This window comes from Clupea harengus, chromosome 4, assembly GCF_900700415.2.
Source record: "Clupea harengus chromosome 4, Ch_v2.0.2, whole genome shotgun sequence".
Taxonomy (NCBI): Eukaryota; Metazoa; Chordata; class Actinopteri; order Clupeiformes; family Clupeidae; genus Clupea; species Clupea harengus.
In genome coordinates this window covers 26,641,944-26,659,443 of record NC_045155.1, presented here as the reverse complement: position 1 = coordinate 26,659,443, position 17,500 = coordinate 26,641,944, and the positions used below count along the sequence as shown (strand labels likewise).

At 43.3% G+C, this 17,500-nt stretch overlaps 3 protein-coding genes across 3 annotated transcripts; 1 reads left to right on the top strand and 2 right to left on the bottom strand.

Moving 5' to 3' along the window:
• Window positions 1-2,132: 2,132 nt before the first annotated feature.
• b3gnt7l (UDP-GlcNAc:betaGal beta-1,3-N-acetylglucosaminyltransferase 7, like) lies at window positions 2,133-5,496 on the bottom strand. The gene has a single exon (XM_012819129.2). It carries the CDS (start codon window positions 4,064-4,066, stop codon window positions 2,753-2,755), a length of 1,314 nt encoding a protein of 437 aa, XP_012674583.2. The 5' UTR covers window positions 4,067-5,496; the 3' UTR covers window positions 2,133-2,752.
• Window positions 5,497-5,501: 5 nt separating this feature from the next.
• On the top strand, window positions 5,502-9,234 carry c4h1orf174 (chromosome 4 C1orf174 homolog). The gene is made up of 3 exons (XM_012819138.3): window positions 5,502-5,694; window positions 6,401-6,814; window positions 7,980-9,234. Exons 1-3 carry the CDS (start codon window positions 5,680-5,682, stop codon window positions 8,082-8,084), a joined length of 534 nt encoding a protein of 177 aa, XP_012674592.1. The 5' UTR covers window positions 5,502-5,679; the 3' UTR covers window positions 8,085-9,234.
• A 1,391-nt stretch (window positions 9,235-10,625) lies between these two features.
• On the bottom strand, window positions 10,626-15,591 carry dffb (DNA fragmentation factor, beta polypeptide (caspase-activated DNase)). The gene is made up of 7 exons (XM_012819128.3): window positions 15,229-15,591; window positions 14,921-15,047; window positions 14,430-14,615; window positions 13,780-13,859; window positions 13,130-13,303; window positions 12,618-12,718; window positions 10,626-11,091 (listed from the first exon to the last, which is right to left on the bottom strand). Exons 1-7 carry the CDS (start codon window positions 15,349-15,351, stop codon window positions 10,881-10,883), a joined length of 1,002 nt encoding a protein of 333 aa, XP_012674582.1. The 5' UTR covers window positions 15,352-15,591; the 3' UTR covers window positions 10,626-10,880.
• Window positions 15,592-17,500: the final 1,909 nt, after the last annotated feature.

Sequence of the window (17,500 nt, the reverse complement as noted above, 5' to 3'; positions counted from 1 at the left end):
AGGGCCAACTAGAGGAACAGAAAATCAAGAGGCTGCATCAGGCATGGCCTAGCTTCTCTGTGTTCTTGAAAAACTGTGACAGTGGGAACACATATTCTTTTCCCTTTACATTACTCTTTGAGTCTAGCTTGTCAGGACAAGGCCCATTTGCACCTGACTCCTAGTTGAGCCACAGTAATGGCATCCTCCTCCTAAAATGATCTCATTCTGAAACCAAACTGAAATAGGAGAGTGGTAAGTTTGTTCAGTTGCAGTGAAGCGCCCGGCAGTAGAAAACGGGTCATACACATACCTCATGAAAAGTAAAAAACAAATAATGATCAAATAAATATTAATATGTATCTACTGATCTTTGCTTTAAATTATTATTTTTGTATGATTCCGATCATTTTTATAATCAAAATCGCTGAATTTGACCATGTCCTGTTCAAACAGAGACGACTCGCGAGGTGAGGCAGCGACGAGCTGCGCCTCATCTCAGATTGTGTAATCCCTCACACACTGGGTTGAGCGCATGATTTTGCTTTCGCATTGTTTGTCATCACTGAAATATTTGTAGACATTTTTATTATATGTCGTTTGTATCCATATAATAGGTAATGTAATGTATTTCACGTATGTGAAGAAGCTATTTAGTCTTGCTGATCTGTCATAAAACCACAGTGAAAAAGCACATAGGGGAGGCAAACCTAACCTCTGCCTCAATGAAGGGGGCGTGCGATAGCCTGGAAAATGGACTTCCAATCCAGTGAAGTGATAGATAAATACATAATGGGAGACCAATGCCAGAGCTAAAGGGTTTGCTTCAAACGACAGGACAGAAGATAACTTTAGCAGCTAAACTCCGGACCAAACTCGGCTGACGGCCATGTCTTTTAAGTAAATGTAATTTTTTCGGCGTTTTCACGCTTAGATTTTTCAAGTTACCGAGAAAAAGACACTGTACTATCCGATAACACCGTTATTGTAACCAGCAAAAATAGTTGATGTGATTTGCGAGTCGTCTGTCAGCCAACTGTCTGACATTAGCACGTTAGCCTACGTTAGATAGTATAACGTTCTTGCACCGTACCAACGTCACACGTTACCGTAAATGCCATATTAAAAAGGCCGCTCGAAACCAACGCTTTCACCCGAAAGACATGTCTTGTAATACACCTGTCTATTACGGCATCGAGGCATGGTGACATGGAGTTGGCCAAACGAACAAGCTTGAAAAAAATAGTCATGACAGCTTGCGTTCGCAGATTACTTGGAGGCCCCCCCCCCCCCTAAAAATATTTTTATTGCAGATCTACACAAATCCAACAAATGACCTATTTTGGATCAAAAACGGCGAATTTCGCCGAAAGGTGACGAGTTTGCACCCCTGTGGTTTTAAATACAGTTTGGCTGTTGTTTTTTTTAGATCTGATCTGTTTCCATTTAGAAACATGAGTATTTTGAAATAAGAAATTCATTTATTTTGTCCCAGAATGCACTAGTAGCCTCCAGAGGTTGATCATTCAGTCTGAATGGGGAACACACTCTCAAACACCCTGACAATCAAGCAATACAGTGATTACTGACAACATAGTTTGTCATATCTGACAGACATTGGAATAATGGTGTTTCATTGTGTGACGTCACATGGTAATGTATTGAGGGAAATTGTTATTTGAATTTCCACCCATCGTGTGAAATAACAAGATGACGTTGTTTAATCCAACTGAGACTCACTAATTATGGGATGGAATGTCGGTTTGGTTTCCTTGGTGTGCTGCGTGAGTGAGAAAGACGTCTGCTGTGACAGAGGAACAGAGAAGTATGTACTGACTGTCAGCCCTCTGCCATTTTGTGTACAAAGGGATAATTGATTTAGTAAATAAAGCTTTGCTAAGCAAACCCTGTCTTGTTTTATGTGCATGTTGTCAACATGATATATAATCCCTCTGTTGTCAAACAGGAGTAACTGTTATTAATTGCCAACACAAGCAACTGTACTTTGTACCTTGGGTAATACTGTAAGATTTATAATGAAGTGAATTTTGAGATAAAGACTTCTGAGTCCTGGGTAGGGACTATTTCTACTTTCACTGAAGTAAACACTATGAACACACTGTTCCACCTGTGAACCAAATGAAAGATCCCTGTACAGAAGAAAAACACATTTATTACTTCATCAACATCAGCACAGAAACCACAACGCCGTCAGATACCGCCAGGTCTGTCAAACCATCACCTGTTCAGCCTGACTTACAGTCCAGTGGTTCTGTCACATCGTAAGATCAAGTCCTCTTTGGTTTCTTTTGATGTCTGTGCCTCATTTCGTAATAAACTAGTGTATTTTTCACCAGAACAAATAGGCGATTCATCAGACACATATCCATTTGTTCCCTTTAACCTGGAGAAAGGGGTGAACCGCCATTTCAGCACATTTGTTCCTCACACCATCATCATAGCCGTGTGTGTGTGTGTGTGTTCAGAGAAAATGCTTCATCATAAAACATTTATCACAGTTGTGTTTGATTTTCATAGTTTTAAACATTGAGCTTTCTTTCTAACAAAACTTCCAGTGGCATTGATCCAGGAGATCGCTTATCTAATAACTGTATTGACTACAGAAGGCCAGCTCTGTGATGAACAGTGAATGATTTGTGCTCTTAAGTGCGACATAGTTCTGACAAGGTGGTGTCCAGGATACGCACTGGTTGGTTACGTGTTTCTCGGTCATTCAAAAGTGACCTTGTCCGGGTAATATAGTCCCTTCAGCTCACCAACGCAGCCACAAGATATTCCTTTTGGCGCATATGAGGTTATCGTTATTCACTATATCCCACATTCTGAGCAGCTCCTGTGGTGTGAGTTTGTGGATGACGATGAGGTGCTTGAAGAAGCAGGGCTCGCTGTTCATGGGACTGTTCTTTCTGTGCTTCATAATCCCGAAAGTCCTGAAGCCTGGGTGCATCTCCGGCGCAAGGTGCAGCTTTTGTAAACACATACCGAGAAACACGTCGTCTATGGGGTATAGCTCCTGGCCCTCGGAGATCACAAACAGTCTTCGGGCCAACTGCGCTGACATAAGAAACCCTCCTCCCCCCACGTATGGCGGGTAGGGTTTATCAAATAGTTCTTTGGGGATATAATATTTGCTTTGGCGGTTTCGGATGGGTATGGCTTTAGCAATTGTGTCCCCTACAAATAGGTTCTCAGCTTTGCTCTCCTCTATCTTAAAACCGATAAGTTCCACCAAGTTCTGTGTTTGCACAAAAACGTCGTCATCCCCTTTGAAGATAAATTGAACCTTGGAACAGTGAATGTGGAACCATTTAAGAAAATTCACCTCTTTTAGTGTGAGGTTAAAAAAGGTGTCCATAAAATCCCACTGTAAAATGTCTCCATATATCTTATCCTCATATTCCAACAGCTTCTGCAAGTTTTTCGCATCCTTACCAGTTGATGGGCTGCCTAAGAGAAACAAAGTTTTGATTCTCATGTTATCGATTACCTGTTCGTTACCCCAGGTCTTACGCACGGCCTCTCGCCTGTCGTGCTGCTCGATAACTGACTTTACCACAATAAGTAGATCCACGTCTCCACTTCGGCACTTCTCCGGGTGGTCAATCAGCATGGGAAAATATCGGCAATGCCTGTGAAGCACAAACTGATGAAACCTCGGGTCCAGTCGTCGAAACCAATCTTTATTCCGCACGGAAGGATCTTCTGTACAGTTGATCACATCCACGTCCCAAGATGCCAGGCTGGGCTTAGTAACGATAAAACGAGCTGCATCCGAGTCCTCGACCTGAGCCGGCGGAGAGTAATTACCAGCGGGAGACTTGTTGGAGGATTTTCCCTTAAATAACTGACACTCGGGTCCGCACCAACTGCTTTTAACGTCCAAACTTATTTCCTTCATGTTGCTTTCAAGAACCTTGAATATTTGTATCATCAGCAGAGTGGCAAAAATGAGGGTTAAAGTTAGGAGAGTCTTAAAAACTCTATTTCGCCTGAAAAAATAATCCATCACTAGTGCGCGCCTCAAACAGGGTGTAAAACCCTTTCGGATGGACTGAAAACTTTCCATTCAAGATTCATATCCACACGTTGAATTCATATTTCGTGTCTCGGCGACAGCAACAGGCGGCGTTCCTCCGTTAGACATACTGTCGAGGCGAGATGCATTCTCTCTCTGAACGCACGCTCTGGACATCTCCCGCACACAGGCTAGGCTGGAAGGCGCGCGCTCCCCACTCCATGGATAGAGTTGATCTTCATTTATTGTCCGTTGGTGGAGATGTCAGCGCCGACACTTCGCAGTTGGTTTCTATATTTCACTGCTCTTTTCATCTGTCCTTCACGAAAGAATGTCTCTCTTGTCCTTCCTGCCCCTTTCCCCCGCCTGAACTCGACCCACCCCACGACACCTATCTGCAACCCAGGTTTCTTATTTCAAGCCACAGATGTGCTTGCTGCATCTACGTGTCCCTAAGGGTTTGACCAGATACCCAATAGCATTCTTATAATTAATTTAAGGAGGTGGCACATGGAGTGATTAAACGCCGACTATGCACAGTATGAGCAACGACTGTTCTTGCTGTGTCTGAACACTTGCTATGTCTTTACCTCAATCATAACCTCGCGTCGTATTAGCTCATTTGCGCAATACAACTCGAACACAAGACACACACACACAATTTGGGCACTTGGAAAAGTCCTGCTTAGCCATGTCACAGACAGACTATCCGTATTCATCTGTCCCGAAACTAATTTTATAAGCTCAGTCGTTAGCTCTAGCTCTGTTCACTGTTTTGCAACATTAAGTAGGCCTAATATTGAATCGATCCATATTCATTGTAATGTATGAAACTAGGCCGTTTTACGTGGATAGAGCGCCACTGTGTGGCCTCGTGAAGCGTAACAGCCACTGGTGAAGTGGAAACTACCGCCCCGTGCGCACAGTAATGAAACGTGAGGTAAACTAGTACGAATACACATTGTAGGCATGTAGGCCCTACCGTATTTAACAGAACTTAAAAACGCAACAGATCAATTGTTTGGAAGAGAAGGTAATCCTGCAAGTCCGTAAAGCAGACGTAGGCTACTGCCACAAGCCCGTGATTTACTAGTTCCTGAAATCATTTCATGTATATTTTTTTCTATGAATACATATTTTGTACATAAAAAAAACAGCTACATTAGTTTAGACTAGCACAAGCGCGCTTTTCTCAATTGCCTTGCCATGCCTAACCAGCGCTAATATAGGCCTAACAACCACAAGTAGCCTAATCCTTGGTTTGTGTTCGGACTGGCAAAACTTTTCAAAGTTTTCGCTAGTTCTACGTGATGTCAATTTGCCGGTTTCTTGTTATTTTGTGGGATCACATGACGTGACGGGAAAATTGTCTAATGGCTGGGCCTCTCTTAATTACACCCGGAGTTATTAGAACATTAAGAATTTATAACGTAACCAAATTTTCCTGGTTAAGAGCGGTGACTAACAACCCGGCTGCCATGTGACCAGCAGGCTCAAACCATGCCCCTGTGCTGTGACGCACTGACTGCCAGTAAACCGAAGCAGGTGGGACGAGGGGGCTGTACTTCCAAAGAGCTCAGCCCCAAACCTAACTAGAACGTACCCGGCTGGCAGAGTTAAACTCGAGGCTCGACGCCCAAACAAGAACGTTTGACCAAAGAGGAATGAATCGTAAACAGGTTAGCAAAGTTGGTTTTATCCTATCTGTGTAACTAACACAAGCCGATGCAAACTAATGTTGGCTTAAAGGGTGTAATAGACTAGTAACGTGTATTTAGAAGACAAACATCACTTAGCGTGCGAAAGTTGTTAAACATCACGCAGACAAAGCAAGAACGAAGATTTTGTAGGCCTATGTTGTCAAAACATTCAGTTGAATACTTCAGCTTTCTACAAGACTTCATTGTATTGTCCATAAAGTTACATTATTATTACTACTGTGAGGTAGGAAGATGCTTTTGTTTAATCTAATCACTTGTACAGTAACGAATTGCGTGTTGTGCTGCCCTAGCATACGGTATATGGCTACGCCTAACTATTGGCTAATATTTAGCTGATTGTCAGTGAATTCTTTAGGAATAATTTTGGAATCATGAACTGTGATCACAGTGATTCCGAGGCACCGCGTTTCCGTTGCAATCGTTATAGGAGTTTTGTTTTGATGAACAGTCGAATGGATGTACTGTCACTTTAAATTTAGCTAGGAGTCAAACAAAGTTCAAGTAAGGTCAGTGTCAAAGCCAGAGTACACAACCAACCCCCACCCCTAAGCAGTTTCCGTTCGGAGGGGACAACAATTGTACGACGGTGCGGTGCTTAAACGTAACTTAGCATTATTTCTGTCACACCAGAATCTCTATGAATTACGATGTTTTCTTTTTCTAGCGGCTAGTAGAGAGGGGACGGTTTCAGCTACTGGTTGGGAGACTGAGAAGCGAGACCTGCCACGGGAAAATACTCATGGCAGTCAACAGCGGCGAAGCGAGTCGGTGCTCCAGAACGAGCCTCAACGTTCGCAGCGACGGAGAAGAATGCCCGACAGCATCCACAGCCATTACTACAAAAACACGGGGTCGGAAAAAGACGGGGAATAGTCCATCCGGAGGAATGGTATTACGAGGCAAAGAAAACACAGCGAAGACTCTGGGATCCCCTCCGCGAAGCAGGACTAAGGTCTCCACGGAAAGGATGGAGGAGTGCGTGTCCTCCACTCACGAAAACCCCGCTATTATAATGGATGAGGACAGCAATGAAATCTATCCAGTCGGACAGTTCTTTGGCAATCTGGACCATCTGCCGGTAAGGGCTCATTTTCACCCTCGCTACATGGTTTCTCAAACGTAACTTGGCCCTATTGCAACTCTACACGCTTACTGAACACAGTCCACTTTAAGAAGCTAAATATGTAGGCTACGCAGTTAAAAATTCTACTAGTAGAATTTCAGAAATCCTAAAATTATGCACACAAAAAAACCCGTGTGTGTACTCGGGCACTCGGGACTGTGACAGCGAATAACAGCTGTTTTCGCATGACTAATGAATCAGGTCAAGCGGCAGATTTTCATGCCGCCATTGTGTTCGGCGCATAGAGGGACCTGTCGAGCGGCTTTCCCGCAGCGCCGGCACGACCGCAAACGCACTGGTGCAAACGTAATCTGATTGACCTTACACCCATTTACTGTTTCTAATTAACCCTCCTATTATGTTTGGGGTAAATTTGACCCTTTTCAATGTTTAACGTCTCTAAATAAATGATTGGCATAGTTTTTTTTGCTTCATATTTAATGACTTTTCCTAATCTAATGGGGAGAACTGGGTAAACACAAAATTAACATGATGATATGTTTTCAATGTCCTGTACACATGCTTTACGCATAGGTGTTGTTTGGGGTCAATTTGACCCCAGGCTGTTTTAATTGTATAAAATATATAAGAAATATAAACTTTTTTTATCACATTGTTACTATTCTTGATTACATAAATAGTTTTCTATTCCATATGTTATAGATAACAACAATATGTACTTAGAAATAATATGAAGCCATAAAACACCAGAAGGATATCTCTTTCCAATTTTAAGTCAATCAGTGAGATTTGATGGTGATCTGCATATTTCTCCATAGTAGCGTAACATGTATTCTGGATGTATAAGGGGGGTGGGTGGGGGTATTGTTTTATTTTTAAGGGCTATTTAGGTAGTCAACAAACAAACCTAAAGTACCTGACACATAAACATGAGTAAAAAAAAATATTATAATCATTTTTTGGAGGTTTAAATTGCTGGGGTCAAATTGACCCCAAGCATAATAGATGTGGGTAAAATTTGAACATAATAGGAGGGTTAAATGGAAGTTTGTCGACTGTCGTTATGCTCTGTACACAGAGGGGCCTTAACCGACTAATCCAGTTCTTTTAATGCGTAAAGCCAGTCGGTGAAGCCTACTTTTTATTTATTTATTTTCAGGATTATCCCGAGCGGCCCAGCTCAACAGAGGCGGTCGGCAGAGGAGAGCACAGACGGCGGCACTACTACGCCAAAGAAGAAGGCGAGGAAGACGAACCACATTAACACAAACTGGAGGATACTGAGCTGGAGTTGATGGCACCGGTTCGTTTGACACGACATACCCGTGCTTGGAATTAACACCGCATATCTGGAGTTTCAATCATAAATATATTTACTACCAGCACAGCACGTGGGTGGAACTCTCGACTGACAGCTACAGCCACGGTCCAGCTGCCGAGCATGGCGTGCGCGTGCCAAAAACCACTCATGTTTGATGGATCTCTCTCTCGTGCCATGATCTTCAGCTCAAACCCAGTTATTTCTAAACCAGCTAGAGGACACTTTGCCAAGTTGTGTGTGTAATCTGCACTTAAACCTTTAATCAGCCTCGGAAAACAAGAAGGAATTGTGTTGCAATTCAACTGATCGTCCAAATGGTAACATAAGCTGTTCATATAGTTATTTTTAAATATTTATAACAGATAATATTTACATACCCGTTCAGACCAAATGCGACTTAAAAGAGCCCTCCTGAGAGCCATATAGCACTGCGGTAGCGTCCCCATGAGGACAAGGGTTTGGGGTTGTTTCTCGAGCCCACTCCCCATCTCTCTCCCTCTCTCTGTCAAAGGAGACCCCCAACATAACACTTTAATAATATAAACAAAAAGCACCGCCTTCGTTCATCTGGTGTCTTAAGCGTTGGAGGTATTTTTCTAGAAGGACTCAGATGATTTATAATGTTTGTTATTTGGGAAACAATGCAATTCTCCCGAACACCTCATTTGACCTCATTGAAAAAAGTGTGGCAAGTTGTGTAATGCCAAGAAAGACGAGCAGCTAATCCAATGCATGTTTTATTTGTATTTTTTATTTGATCATTTTCTAATTTTGAAAGATGATGTTGCAGTGCTTTTAACTATTGTATAGTATCCCTGACTTTTAAGTACATTTTATTGTATATAAGACATGCACTAATATTTCTAGTTGCTAGATATATATGGCTGTGCAAATGTTTATTTTTCTATGAAATCTGTGTACATTTTGAAAGTGCTATTTCTTGTCAACCAGAGGCCTTGGTTCAAAACATGCAGCATAGTTGTTTAATGTGAAATGTGCAAGATTGCCACCATAACATAATCGTTTATATGCTGCAATGCTTGGTTAATCCATCCACAAGTAAAAAAAAATAATAAACCATTTTTAAGTTTTACTTGCGCAAAGCCTTTGTTTGTTGCAGTTTTTGACACAGCTGTTGGCAGGAACACGGATGCTTTTTTCACACTGCTCCGTCCCGGTCCCTGCTGTCCCTGTCCCCAGACATACTTTTCTAGAAAAGATGAAATTACAGAGAATATAGAAACCAAATTGGATAAACTGGGTTCTCCTGCGCGTCTATGCAATGTGTGTGTAAATGTGTTTGGTGGGGCTGTTATCAGGGGGATAAAGTTTGGTGACTGTTCTATAGAACCTTAGAACCTCTATAGAAGGAGAGGGCCCACTAAAACAGTGAGCAAGATGGATAAAACCGTTATTTCTGCTATGCCCCCCCCCCCCAACTGTTATTTCTGCTAATGTCCCCCTTAAACTGTTATCTCTGTTAATGCCCCCCCCCCCCTCCTCCTAAAACTGTTACTCCTGCTAAACCCCTCTGCCCCTAAATCATTACTACTGCTATGCCCACCCCCCAAACTGTTATTTCTGCTATGTCCCCCCCCCGCCCCCCTAAGCTGTTACGTCTGTCTTCTTTTGGAGGGTCGAAGTCTTAACTAGGCCATGCACAGGGCCAAAGTAATACTGCCACGACACGGCCCTGAAACGGCCCTGAAACTGCTAGCTCCAGCCCTATGATGATGATGATGATGATGATGATGATGATAAGCACTCCGCTGATGAGCGTGCCTGGGCCTGTTTGGCCACCCGTGTGCCTCCAAGCTGCTCGACGGAAGTGTCCCAGAAATCTCAGACCAACAAAGAGGGATGCAAGATGGCTTGTTTATGGAGTAAGAACACATACAGGGAGGACCCAGCTCTTGGGTAGAGTTAAACCCTGAGTAAGCACACACATACAGGGAGGACCCAGCTCTTGGGTAGAGTTAAACCCTGAGTAAGCACACACATACAGGGAGGACCCAGCTCTTGGGCAGAGTTAAACCCTGAGTAAGAACACATACAGGGAGGACCCAGCTCTTGGGTAGAGTTAAACCCTGAGTAAGCACACACATACAGGGAGGACCCAGCTCTTGGGTAGAGTTAAACCCTGAGTAAGCACACACACACAGTGAGGACCCAGCTCTTGGGTAGAGTTAAACCCTGAGTAAGAACACACACACAGGGAGTCCTGTTGGTATAAAACAGCACCTGGGTGGAGAGTTTCTCAAGGACATCTTGTTTTCCGAGAGTTGAAGACAGAAATCTCGACCCAGGAAGGGAGGGGAAACATTTGTCTTATCTCTCAACGGCAGAATGTTCCAGAACAGAATAAAACAAAAGAAGAATAAAAACAAAGAAGAACTCAAAATATCTGCATATGAAGTTGTGTATGCACCACTAACTCTTAAAAAAAACCTCCAACATGTTTTCACATTAAATGTTTTGGCGTGGAAATGGTGGAATATAAATGATTTAATCAGTTACAAAAATATTTTTTCAACTTTGAATTAAAAAAAATTGGACAAACAACAGAGCTGCTAAGTGTGATGGAGCTGCCTTTGGAGTCTTCAGTTATAAAATGCACCAGTGCATGTCGACCCCCCCCCCCCCTCCTCAGAGACGACCCCCACCATAGACATATATCTATATATGTCTATGACCCCCCCACCCTCAGAGATGCCCCAGAGAGTCTCCCACCCGTTCTTCTCATTTCCTCACTCTCTTCACCGGTTTGTAAATCTTGCGTCTGTCACACGCCAGGTCATGGCTGCCCTTCTTGTGACACACGATGTGCACCAGTTTGAGGTTGTCCACGGTGAAGAGCAGTCTGTAGAAGTAGTCCACATTGACGTGGCTGCTCTTCCGGCTCTGCAGCGCCTCCACCAGGGCGGGGAGGACGCTCCTCTTCTTCTCAATCCTGCCAAAGTTAAACCGTTTCTCAGTTTCTGTTTAAACCGTCCCACACACAGTCAAAACAGTGAACACACTCCACCCTCCAGCCTCAGTAGTGCTACTCCATTTTGAATAGCTTGCTTCTAGTTTCATGAACGCAATCTGAACGCAATCCCACATTTCCAGCGTATTCTGTTTTAAGTGTTTTAGCACAGCGATGCTTTAGCACCCCACATTCAGCTGTTTCCTGTCTCCTTTCAGACACGTTTCTCTGGGTCATGTGTAAGTGGTTCGTTTCTCTGACTTCTTCCCTGGCACTGATTGTGCCACTCTGGCACTGATTGTGCCACTCTGGGGGGATTACAGTGTATAAGCGCCCGCCAGCAGATGCCTATGGCCGGACTTTACTCTCCTCTCAGAAGAGGAAGTGGAGCAAGCAGTAGGCTCTGGATGGGATTCCTTCAGCCAAACACGGGCTCTGATTGGATAGCAGGGTTTGGCTCTTGAGTAATCGCTATGGCAACCTCAGTTACAGGAAACATGTGATATACACTGATGGTTGTGTAAGAATTTGTGGTCTCATTTTTGAATTCTTGAATTGAATTTCTGTAACACAAATTGGTAGAAGAACCATCAGTGTGTATCATATCTATGGTACAACTGTGATGTGGTCTGAGATCATATCTATGGTACAACTGTGATGTGGCCTGATATCGTATCCAGACTGGGACACTATTTGAAAAGCTGCTAAACTCTGCTTTGGGAATTCACATCATTAAAAAGGTACTAACAGGTCAGAAAGAGGAAACTTTGTCTGAACTTTACTTGAAATTAACTTAGAGACAGTATGCAACAATTTGCCACTTCTTGAAGCATGTTTTTTTTTTATAAGCAACTAGTACTGGTGTCATCTTCAAATTAAAGTGTAACTTCACCCCCAGGTCTGAGCCTAACTCCACCCACTGCATAATTAAAAACAAGGGGCTGGGAGCAGGGGCCTAAACTCCTGTGAATGATCAGCCTATTTCATGCTGCTTTAAAGGGACGGTGTGTAGTTGTGTAGTGTGTAGTCTAGTGGTGAGGTTGCTCAATTTCAACAAGCTGAATATCCTTCTCTTTACAAGCATGTGCGAGTGCCTACAGTGGCTGTCAAATGCCATAACAAGGCATAAAGAGCCAGTGATTTGGTTTGTCCGTTCTGGGATACTGCAGAAGTGTGGCAGTGCAACATAGAGGTCTCTGTGGAAGAGAGTCTGCTCCCTATATAGATACGAAGGGCTCATTCTAAACTAACGAAAACACAGGTGATTATACACTAATGAAAACATAATTATGAATACTATACTACATCTCTACTAATAAATGCCACTAAAAACTATACACTGTGCCTTTAACTGCAAGTAAACGTTTAGGAGAAATGTATCACCAGATTGCTCCATCACAACCCTCCACCGGTCCTGAGTATTCACCACCTATACCCATCAGATTCGAGGAGACTCCAGGAACCACACCTGTGGTCTAGGAACCACACATATACTCTAGGAACCTCACCTGTGGTCCAAGTTCCAAGTGCTGAACAGAATCCTGCTCTCACGGTTGCCATAGGGATTGATGGAATGCAGCATATCACACTCCTCTTCATCATAAGCTCCCTTCAAACACAGAAGCAAAAAACACCACATGTGTAATGTTCTCCAGATGTGTAATGTTCTCCAGATGTGTAATGTTCTTCAGAATGTTTAGGTTGGCCCAGTCAACAGCCAGCCCTTCATTGAGACCCTAAAGTTAAAAGGTGGTGTTTGATCATATTAGTTGCAGTGGACGGAAGACAGGCTGAACAGCTCTGCTCTCCTGAAGAAGTTCATCTACCATGCCTGTTTGGTGGTCTGGGTCTGCTGCATTGAAGTGCACTTACATTTTGCCTAAATCATTTATACATGTCACTATATTTATCTTATTTAATAATGAATGTTATTTTTCTTTAAATGAAATGTACTCGTTAATGTTGTGATGCTGGTGACCCTTGGTGATGAAGTATGCCACAGAACTCCAAAGCCCCATACCTGGCAGGAGAACCAGCCCTCCGTGGAGCACAAGCGACCCGCAGCCTTGGCAGTCCTGCTGAAGTAGCAGCCGTTGTAGCCCGCCGACTTCAGCTTGGCCGTCATCCTGTCCTGGACTTTCTTATACTGAGCCTGATGCCTGGCGCTCGAAACGCTCCGCAAGTATCCATCAACCTGCAGACAGAGACAGAGCAGGGAACGTGTTAGTTGTGCCAGTGCAGCCGTTAGTTTCGCCTTTTAATGAGCTTGTGGAAAAAACACAGTGTTAAGTGTTAAGACCACCCTCCCAGAGGTTTTTTATCCACAGCCAATGTCATGTTTTAATGCCGATTGCTTTTTCTAGCCAGTGTAATTATCACTACCTATCAAAGAAGACACCTTAAAACAGGTTTTAAGCAAAGGTTCATGATATATTATTTAATTCTATTTTGTTTAAATAATTTTAAGGACCAAAGGACACCAATTTCACACTGACAGTTTCACAGGGTGCTCAAATACAGATCAAGTGTATAGATTAGTTTCACAGGGTGCTCAAATACAGATCAAGTGTATAGATTAGTTTCACTGTCGGTAATGTTTCCAATTTCGAGACATAACATTTGGATAAAAGCATCTTCGAAATGCATAACAGTAAACATAGAAATATGTACCTCCTTCAGATATCCTCGGACCCTGTTCTCACAGTTGTACTTCATGTAGGCAGATTTAGTCTTAAACCTGGCATCAACACCTGCAATGATTTGACAGCTGAGACTAAATTTAAACACATGCTATGTAAACTTCTTCCATACTATGTTCCTTCTCCTAATGTCTTATTTATGATAGAAACAAAGCTAGAGGTAGCCATCTAGTTCATTTAACAACAACAGTCATATCTTATAAAACACAGTGAAGGTGGGTACGTTTTGACACTGAAATAACTGGAAGAACTTTAAATATCGTGTCCCGATGAACAGTATGGATTGGAAGTCTCTGTTGGCATAGATACTGAACAGTATAGAATGTTGGCATAGATACTGAACAGTATAGAACGTTGACATAGATACTGAACCGTATGGAATGTTGGCATAGATACTGAACAGTATGGAACGTTGGCATAGATACTGAACAGTATGGTATGTTGGCACAGATACTGAACAGTATGGTATGTTGGCACAGATACTACATTCACCTTAATTATCCCCTCTACAGTCTGGGCTGTTGTGTGCGTGCAACCGCACATCCTGAGTGTAGTAGTGAGGTGTCATTACTAAAGACCACAACCACGCCTCTTTTGAGCCCCATTCAGAAACGTAATTACCCTGGAACCAGTCCTCATCCTCCGCCCTGTCCTCTATCTCTGATCGGTCCTTCAGGTTGAAGAGCAGATCGCCGAGTATTTTGCGATGTTTGGCGGAGAGCTCGTCTGAGAGGAAGTCCTTGGCTTCATCAATCAGCTGAGCGGAGTATCTGTCCAGGCCCAACAGACGCTGAATGTCACTGAGAACTAGAGAAAATATGTCAAAACAAAATATACGTGCATTTTATTTTTCAGCAAATAGGGGGAAACAAGACAGAAGTATGGAGGGAGGAGCGGATGAAAACGAAAGTAGTCTACTGTGCCAGTGTGATCTGTCTATAGATTAATTTACATTACATTTGCATTGTCATTTATCAGACGCTTTTGTCCAAAGCGACGTACAAGGGAGTAAAGATTCACGTAAAGAAACTGACAAACCAAATTCACTTAAATGCAACATGTATGGAGACAAAATGACATTAAAGTGCATCCCAGTGCTTAGGCCAACCCACATCCATTCCAGTGTTGTCCTTTGCCCACCAGCACTAGTTCCGCATTGACTGCTAGAGAACGAAAATAAACCTCTGTCAGTTCAGTTCCATCCTCGTACAAGCATACACGTGAGCCACAGGGAGGAATCTGAGAAGAAAGCGAAGGAAATGAACATACTGAGTACAGTTATGCAACGTAAATAGAAATCGTGTAACTTGATTGGCTGAAAAGTTCGTTCTCATCAGCAGACAGTAACCAACGGGGCGCCCGACATGCAAAACAGCATAAACGACAGGCGCTAAACAGACAAAGGCTGACGGGACGGTACCTTAAGTAGCTGGCAAGACTTTTCAACGAGTTCGCTGAGGGTTGTCGCGCCTACCCCAAACTTTCTAGGCTCGTTGGCGCTTCTTATTTTGACCAATTTCGTTGTTTTCTGTTGTCGGGACATGATAACGCGCCTGGCTGTTTTGACTTTTCGTCATGTGACGATTATCTGTCTGGGTGGAACGCTGCAGTGGAAATGTATGAGAAGAGTGGCTTTTATGAGTATACTGCCACCAAGCGGACTGGAATAAATAGTACACGAAAGCAGCGGCTGTAGCGGTCGTGTCCATACACACAGGAGGGTCTGTGCTCCTGTCATAGACACCTTAAGAATAAACCATCTCCGAGTAGTCCTATGACACACACACATACACACACACATAAGGCTAATGATTGAAAAAAAAATGTATTCAGATTCAGATTTGTATTTAGATTTGTTTGTCGCATGACGTGTCAACGTATTGCGTCCAACATAAGCAAGTGTCCTACAGAGAGTGGCATGCTGCCCGAGCAACAGCGCTTTTGGGTGTCCTTGAAGAAGGACTTTGAGGATGAGGAAGGGGTTGAGGAAGATAGTAAGGAAATGAAGGAACTTCGTTCTCCAATCTCTCTCACACACACACACACACACACACACACACCTGCACACACATGCACCTGCACACGTACACACACAGACACAAATGGTGTCAGAAGTGAGATGGCTTGCCGTGAGGTCATCGGAGGCGTGCCCGTAAAACCGTATGAGGGACCCGAGGTAGGTTGACCACTGTGTGAGGGACCCCATAGATGGGTGAAGCCTGTATGTGGGGCGCCCTGGGATAGGAGAAGTATGGTTGGTGAATTCCTGCGTGAAGCGCAAGGGTGCGCTTCCCGAAGAGGAGGGCAGTGTGACGGAGTGCCGTCACTACAAATCAGTATGTGCTCTGACTGCCATGCCATCGAGCCTGACTCTTTGGTGTTGCAGTCAGAGTGCAGGTTTAGCACCCTGTAGACTTGGGTTCAAGTCCGGGTGGGGTGACTACACTCTCCGCTTCACCAAAGGGTAATCGTGTTGAGAGTCTTTTAGGGAAGGCACAAAAGGCAGCAGGGAGACAAAAACTCTGTGGTTGCAAATTGTCAATTTCGCCATTCTACGGGCAGCGGGTGGGAAACGTGCCAAACGTGCCGGAAAGCAGTTGGAGAACCTGTCGATGCTGGATTTGACCTGAGAGAAAACGGTAAGACTTAAATTCCTAGTTTTCAAAGCTCAATATATTTAATTGGCCACTCTTGTTTACTGTCCGTATAATTAGATTGTTTCCGGCCTTTTAGTGAGTGAGGAAAAAAATCATGGTTGTAAATTGTAATACAGTGGTGTGGTGAACACGGAGCAGTTTTGCAAGAACAAGTGTCATGTAATGCCAGGTAGAGAGGCCTATGTGCAGAGAGGAAGGTAATACCAGGCAGAGAGGCCTGTTTTCTAAAACCATGACCACACAGTTTCTACAGGTGCCGGCTTTCAGAGACAGCCAAATATAAATTAAGGGGTTTATGCATAGGGGATGTGGAATTCATCAAAGAGGAGGCAGAAGTTCCCAAGACAGAGCCCTGACATCAGGGGTGAAACTACTGATAAGGACATAGCTGCTCATTATAAGTCATCATCTTGAAAGGTGCTTCGCAATTAGTTTTGCGTTTTCGATTAGTTCAACTTGGATAAGTTTAAGGTTTTCGATTGAAAAAGCGTAGTGAGGAAATATACCATTTAAAAATTTGGGGCACTGTTTTTTTGACTGAGCTGCTCCATGGACCACCTCTCCTATTGAATGAAAAGTCTGCAAGATTGAATAAACTTCAGTTCATCGCATTCGGTCTTCTGACTCTCATTGAAGTATCAACTCTAAGATTTGAAGTGATTGTTTCGCTACAACATGAGAAAATGCAAAAAATGTTAGTTCGTTTGAAATTGTAACTGTAGCAAAGGTCCTCCTCCTCACATACAAAGCTCCAAATGGACAAGGACCTAGCTACATTGCTAACTCTCTTACTAACTACACATCAGCTAGAACACTGCGATCATCAGATACAGGTCTATTACAGGTCACCAGAAGCAGTCATAAGAAGATGGGTGATGCGGCCTTTGTCAACTACGCCCCAAAATTATGGAACACATTACCCATTAATATTAGGGAAGCAAACACGCTAGACACATTCAAAAGGCAACTTAAATGCAGCTTAAATGCTTTTTACCAAAGCATTTTATTCATTTTATCTGGCACTATTTATTTCTC